The sequence below is a fragment of the Myotis yumanensis genome, unplaced genomic scaffold (genome assembly GCF_028538775.1).
Source record: "Myotis yumanensis isolate MYYU_CA2020_CCGP unplaced genomic scaffold, mMyoYum1.0.hap1 SCAF_1, whole genome shotgun sequence".
Classification (NCBI taxonomy): domain Eukaryota; kingdom Metazoa; phylum Chordata; class Mammalia; order Chiroptera; family Vespertilionidae; genus Myotis; species Myotis yumanensis.
In genome coordinates this window covers 94,509,042-94,516,715 of record NW_027223752.1, presented here as the reverse complement: position 1 = coordinate 94,516,715, position 7,674 = coordinate 94,509,042, and the positions used below count along the sequence as shown (strand labels likewise).

Below are 7,674 nucleotides of genomic sequence, written 5' to 3'. Positions count from 1 at the left end.
TGTACCTCAAGCAGAAATTAGGGTTTTATTTTTCAATGTTATTAAAGAGTTAAAAAATAATGTAATTTCTCTATTACAATTGTCTACACTGCCAGCCATTCTGGAACTGTGGGGCCTTAAAGAGGTACTTCCGGTTCCCTTCCTCTCATTCTCCCTTACTCTTAAGTGGCTAACAAAGTTTCTAATATAAATACTGGATGCTCTACCATTCAGTCTGTTTTTATGAACCACTCTAGCCTAAATCAGTGCAAAGAAGGAAGAATAGTTAGCTAGGAATCAAAAGAGGTGGGTTATGGTTGAAATAGCTTCACGAACTAGCTGTGGGACCCAAGGAAGACTTTCCATCTTTCTGGGTCTGTTCTTCCTTTATAAAATGAGCTTTATGTTCTTCAAGGTTCACGCCTGCTCTAAAGTTCTAGCTTCTTTTTGTATCCTCTCCCATCTCTGTGTTCCCTGTGAGACATTTGCATTAGGCTTTCAGAAAAGCTTATTTAACAAATGCTTTAAAAATATCAATGATGAGAGAGAATCATTGGTTGGGCGCCTCCTGCATGCCCCACACTAGGGATGGAGCACTCAACCTGGGCACTCGCCTTTGATTGGAATTGAACCCTGAACTCCTCAATCTGCAGGCTGACACTCTATCCACTGAGCCAAACCAGCTAGGGCTGCTTTTTTTAAAAAAATTTTTCTTAAGATTAGGATAGTTCCTTAAAAAAGGTTTAGCTCACTGAAAGCACAGTTTTCTAAGTATGTAGTTTATGAAATTTAGAAAATAAACATTGGATTTATGAGAGCTTTCTGATTCTCAGAATCTTTCAATGCTCTTATTTATCAAGTATTTTCATGGAGAGTTCTTTAGTCTAGGTGTGCAGCAGTGCTGAATCCAGTAAATAGTTAAGGAGTGAAACATCCCCTCCTCTGTTTTTCCTGATTGATTGTCTTTCTGTCCATAATATACATCCTACTTATATCCATGTATATTGTTTTATGTAAACAAGGTCATTTTTTCATGTAATAGTTATTTTCTTATGCTAACATATTTTTCTGAGGCACATTGTTGTAAATGCATCAATTTTAAGTGTGTAATGAATTTTGACATATATATTCATATATTCATATATATGTGTGTGTCTGTGACAGCATCACCGAGAACTTCCCATCACCCCTAGAAAGTTTTCTTGTGCCCCTTTCCTCAGGCAACTACTATTCTGATTTTTAAAAAATGTTTTTATTGATTTTTTTTTTTTTTTTTTGAGAGAGAGAGAGAGAGAAACATCCATTGGCTGCCTCCTACACACATCCCCTACTGGGGAAACCTGCCCTGACCAGGAATGGAACCAGTGACCTCTTCCTGCATGGGACGACAGTCAACCGAGACACACCAGCCAGGGCCTACTATTCTGATTTTTATCACCATAGATTGGTTTTGCCTGTTCTGAAATATTAAATCATATGGTATGTAGGAATAAGGAAAAAACTAAAATAAAGTGCTGCAGACATGATTATTTTCAGCTAAAATCAAGGCCCAGTGTGGTATCAACTGCCTAGCAAAGGGATAAAACAGAGAGGCAACTACTAAACGTAATCACTTAGTTAAACTAAGTCAAACTTAATTAAATGAAGAGAAGCCCTCAAAGCAAGTGATGGGATTAGTGTTCACAAAAGTTTGAACAGATTTGAAAAAGGCATGTTCTGCTATTGGTGGAGGTGAGGTCAGGAGTAGCAAAATACCAGAAGCACCTGTTTCCTAAGCAAGGGAAACAGATGGCCCAGTAAGACTAACATAGGCTTCACTCCTCACTAAGTTCCCTAACTCTAATTAAGAATGAATGAATGAATGAATGAATGAATGAATATATGGCCAGTGTGACTCAGTTAGTTGAGCATCCAGGAGGTTGCTGGTTCAATTTCGGTTGGGGGTTTCAGGCTCAACCCCCAGTGGGGGACATGAGGGAGGCAGCTGGTCTACGTTTCTCTCTCATCGATGTTTCTCTTCCTCTCTCTCTAAAATCAATAAAAACATATTTTAAAAAAGCAATGGATTGTGAAAAGATATTATAATGTATTTAACTAAAAAATCACTTTGTTGACATACAAACCAACTGGAACAAACAGAGCAGGACAGAAGCAATGGTCTAAGCAAGCATCAACTTAAGAGTCTGATGCCAACCAGGAGGGCACCCAATACAAATTTAGCATGGGGGTAAAAGTCATTATGTCTTCCGGTGAAGGCAAAGCCATTTGGTTGGCACTTCATAGGAATATCTTTCCACCAGGTCTTCATCATATGGTATGTGCCACGAGTCTCCAGTTGTTTGCACCACTGTGTCATAGCTGGGAATATGCTGTTGAATTAAAAAGGGAACCAAACATTAAGAACAACACTAAAAGGATACCTAGCTATTTCCCTTTCCTTTAAAAAAAATATTTTTTTAATTGATTTAAGAGAGGAAGGAAGAGGGAGATAGAAACATCAATGATGAGAATCATTGATTGGCTGCCTCCTGCATGCCCCACACTGGGGATCGAGACCCCAATGTGGGCATGTGCCCTGACCAGGAATCGAACCATGACCTCCTGGTTCATAGGTCCGATTCTCAACCACTGAGCCTCGCTGGCTGGGCTATTTCCCTTTCTTCTCTGACTACTTCTAAATTTGCTTCAGGGACATATTCCTTGTCTTAACAATGGATTTTCAAAGAGCAGCTAGCTCTGTAAAAATGAACCCAGGTATTAGGAGTTTCTTTTTTGGGGTGCTTCATTTTTAAGGTTAAAGACCCTCTACACCAGTGATGGCGAACCTATGACACGCGTGTCAGAGGTGACATGTGAACTCATTTTTTTGGTTGATTTTTCTTTGTTAAGTGGCATTTAAATATATAAAATAAATATCAAAAATATAAGTCTTTGTTTTACTATGGTTGCAAATATCAAAAAATTTCTATATGTGACACGGCACCAGAGTTAAGTTAGGGTTTTTCAAAATGCTGACACGCCGAGCTCAAAAGGTTCGCCATCACTGCTCTACACACACACACACACACACACACACACACACACACACACAATACAATATTCCCTTTGTTGCCTTTACTAGTTTTATATGTGACAGAGAAAAAGTCAAATATACAAAAATAGAGAAATAGTATCATGAACTCCCATGTACCCATCACCCAACTTCAACCATTATCAACCCAAGGCTAATTTTATTTCATCCATACTCCACCCACTTCCTTTCCTCTGCCTCTACCCTCACCCAAGATTATTTTGAAGCAAACTTCAGATATATAATTTCTTCTGTAATTCAATATGTATCTCTAAAAGATAAGGACTTATTTTGTAAATATAAGATTAAAGCCATTTTTATACTTAAGAATTAATAATTCCTTAACAATATCAAATTTCTGTTTAGATTTCCAATTATTATGTGAATACATATGTTTTACAGTTTGTTTGATCAGGGATTGAAATAAGGCTATTACATTGTGACTGGCTGAACTGCCTCTCAATTCTCTTTTAATCTACAGCTTCCCTTTCCATCTCCATTATTTTGGTAATTTTTTGTTGTTGAGAAAATTAGGTCAGCTGTTCTATTATTTCCTAGTCTTGATTATGCTGATTGCATTTCTGTGGTATCACTTGATACTCTATTTCCTATAAATTTGTTTAGTATATTTTTTGACCATTAAAGCACATTTACCACTGGCTAGTGTATTTTTCTGTAATAACTCGCCTTTGGATTTTCTCCCTTTGTTTTCACACAAGAGACATTCTTGTATTCACAGGCATCTAAACTAGAATCAAAAGAGAATTCAATTGAAACCAACCTGTAGGAGTGGATTAACCAGGAAAATGGAGTTACTTAGCAAAAGTAGAAGTATGAAGAACCATAGGGATAAACAACTTTGAGTTATTACAAATAAATAAGAAAATAAAAACCATGTATGAATATTTGTATTTGATAACATAATTAGAGCCTAATTGATGTTATCCCAGGTGTTTTCAATATGTCAATTAATGTGGGGTTGGCCTATAAGAACTTTTGCTCTAGTAGACTTTCTGTTTCCAGGAACTGGCTAATTCCAAATATCAAACTAAACTGAGAAAAATAAAGCACTTAGGATTGCAACATTCTTTGCTTATGCCACATTCTTACTATGTACTTGATTCTGTTGACATTATGTAAAGAACAGATGACATACCTGAAAAGTTATTTTTGATCCTGGAAACCTATTAATAATTGCCAGCTGATGTCCCTGCTGCCACTTAAAGAACAGACGTTGGGTCTTGGCATCAGGTAGACAGGCCTTATGGTCCCGCAGCAGATCTTTTGTGATAAACTTGCAGTGATTCCCTGAGTGCAGTGTGGCATACAGAAGGAACGGATCATCCTCTGAGCTGAGTCAGGCAAAAGAGGGGACACAATCAAGCACACCACTGAGGAGGCACAGGATAGCATTCTTCACCATGTTTTTTATTTCTTTTTTCTTTTTAAAAAATTATTTTTTTTATTATCTAAAGTTTTACATAAGTCTCCTTTTTCCCCAATTGACTCCCCGCCCCCACCAGCCATTCCCACCCCAGGTAAGTCCCCACAGCCCCAGTGTCTGTGTCCATTGGTTAAGCTAATATGCATGCATACAAGTCCTTTGGTTGCTCTCTAATCACCCTTCCCCCCCCCCCCCCCCCGTCCCCCCCGCCGCCATTTGTCTCTGGATCTATTCTTTTTTTTTTTTTTCTGGATCTATTCTTGTTCATCGAATTTTGCTGATCATTATATCCCACATATGAGTGAGATCATGTGATATTTATCTTTCTCTGACTGTCTTATTTTGCTTAGCATAATGCTCTCCAGTTCCATCCATGCTGTTTGTTTTTTATTTCTTATTGTACTTTCCTCAGAGGTCCTCTGCATTCGTAACCAACATAATCTCAGTGATACTTAGGAACGATCTTAGCTGGTAGGCAACACTACCTAGAACACAGCTGAGAAGTAAGGGGAAAGAAATGCTGCTTGGGACTCTTAATAGCTCAACTGGACTCTTCCACTAGCAGCAGCTTGCCAAGGTTCACAGCTTGGCCTCTCCTGGGCACCTCCTAGCCCAACACAAGTAGCAGTCACCTGTAGATCACTCTGTAGCTCGTACCAGGTGGCCCCAGGCAGGGAACAGGCTGTGGCTGACTTTGCACTTCTCGGGAGGCACCAGAGCCAGTGCATCCGGTGGACAGCTTCAGACCATATCAGATTATAACTCGTACCAAATCCACAAGCGACACACTCAAGGGCAGACTCAGCGAGCACCAAAGCCCCACTAAAGCGAGTCCTACTCCACAGGGATGTCTCTTAAACAGCAGCTTTTACACTGTAGTCACAGCTGATCTTCACAGCCAACTGGCCTGGGGGTCAATTCCTCCTGGTGATGGCAACTGCAATCAAGGCTCAACTACAACAAGACTGTGCCCACAGACCACACAAGGGCACACCCTGTGAGTGGGGAAACTGAGCCACTGGGCCCTAAAGGACACCTACTACACAAAGCCACTCTACCAATTCCAGGAGACATAGTAGCTCTACCTAATACATAGAAACAAACACAGGGAAACAGCCAAAATGCGGAGACAAAGAAACATGTCACAGATGAAAGAACAGAAGAAATCTCTAGAAAAAGAACTAAATGAAATGGAAGCACGCAAACTACTAGATACAGAGTTCAAAACAATGGTCATAAGGATGCTCAAGGAACTTAATGAGAGCTTCAAGGATCTTAGTGAGAATGTCAGGGAACTTGGTGAGAATTTCAAGGATCTTAGAACATCAAAGGACCAGTCAGAAATGAAGGCTACACTAGCTGAAATGAAGAATAATTTACAGGGAATTAACAGTAGAGACACAAAGAATCAAATCAGTGATTTGGAAATATGAGGAAGCAAAAAACACCTAATCAGAAGAGCAAAAAGAATCCAAAAATATGAAGATAGTGTAAGGAGCCTCTGGGGCAACTTCAAGCATACCAATATTCACATTATGGGGGTGTTGGAAGGTGAAGAGAGATAGCAAGATATTGAAAACCTATTTGAAGAAATAATGACAGAAAACTTCCCTACCTGGTGAAAGAAATAGACATACAAGTCCAGGAAATACAGAGTCCCAAACAAGATGAACCCGAAGAGGTCCACACCAAGACACATAATTAAAATGGCAAAGGTTAAAGACAAAGAGAGAATCTTAAAAGCAGCAAAAAAAAAAAAAAAAAAAAGGCAGTCAGTTACCTATAAGGGTGTGCTCATACGACTATCAGCTGATTTCTCAACAGAAACTTTGCAGGCCAGAAGGAAGTGGCATGAAATATTTAAGTGATGAAAAGCAAGGACCTACAATTAAGATTACTCTACCCAGCAAAGCTATCATTTAGAATTGAAGGTCAGATAAAGAGCTTCCCAGATAAGAAAAAGCTAAAGGAGTTCATCACCACCAAACCAGTATTACAAGAAATGTTAAAGCGTCTTCGTTAAGAAAAAGAAGAAAAAAGATAAACAATATGAACAATAAAATGGCAATAAATACGTATGTATCAACAATTGAATCTAAAAACCAAAATAAATGAACAAATAATCTAATGAACAAAATAAATTGGTGAATAACATAGAATCAGAGGCATGGAAACATGAAACAGATTGAGAATCAGAGGGAAGGGGGGGTGGGAAGAGAGTAACTAAAGAACTTATATGCATTACCCATGGACATAGACAATAGGGTGGTGAAGGCCTGAGGCGGCATGGGATTGAGTGGAGGAGGGCAATGGGGGGAAATTTAAGAGGAGGCAGGGACATCTGTAATACTCTCAATAATAAAGATATTTTTTAAAGAAGAAAAAAGATCAGGCATCACATTTTTAAAATATTTCTAATAAAAGTTATAAAAATAAGAACAGAATAAATGGTTTGAGGAATACTGACATATCTTGAAGTTATCACATTCAACCTAATGAAACCTAGACTTGGGCTGAGGCACACACATTATCCATGCAAAGTTGGAAATAAACTTTGTCAGCATATAATATGAAAAATTAAATGCATGTTAAAGTTCATTTATGCTGCTGAGGATCTGTCTCCTTCTGATTAGCTTCATTCTCCTCACTTTATGGACACTGTTCATATTGTTGTTGACCATGTTTTCCATACTCCTTTGGCTTCCTGAGAAGCTGTAGCCCATAATAACATTCCTTTGATATTTAGAATAATATCCAGGCCCTTTGCTTGTTTACCAGAGCCCCTGAGTTCCTTTGTAATGTGGTCTCTGCCTTCTCTCTGACCTCAGAACTTACCACTTTCTCTCTTGCTGCTACAGCCCATCTATACTGGCCTGCTTGCCTTCCTCATGCCAAACTCATTCCTGCTTTTTGAACACTTGATGTTCCCTCTACCTGGTATGCTCTTCCCACCACCCCTCCCCTTTTCTCAAATGACTCACTGATTTCCTTCAGACTTGCCCCCTCCCCAAGGCCTTTCCTGACTATTGCACCCACTCCCTGCTGACCTACCCCTAACTAATTCCTTGCTATCTACTTATTCTGCTTTAGTCTTCATAGCATTGAGCCTGGAATTACATAACTTGTTTACCTGTTTACTATAAGTCATACATCAGAGACTTGTTGGTCTTGTTCTCTTCTC

At 39.0% G+C, this 7,674-nt stretch overlaps 1 protein-coding gene across 1 annotated transcript in view; it reads right to left on the bottom strand.

Moving 5' to 3' along the window:
* PRORP (protein only RNase P catalytic subunit) overlaps positions 1-7,674 on the bottom strand; it is a 146,541-nt gene continuing 138,867 nt past the window's right edge. The window contains exons 6-7 of the mRNA XM_070428001.1: positions 4,206-4,401; positions 1-2,348 (exon numbers count right to left, since the gene is read on the bottom strand). Coding sequence (XP_070284102.1) covers positions 2,217-2,348; positions 4,206-4,401 — 328 coding nt within the window. The 3' untranslated portion in view covers positions 1-2,216. The remainder of the gene's footprint in view (positions 2,349-4,205; positions 4,402-7,674) is intronic.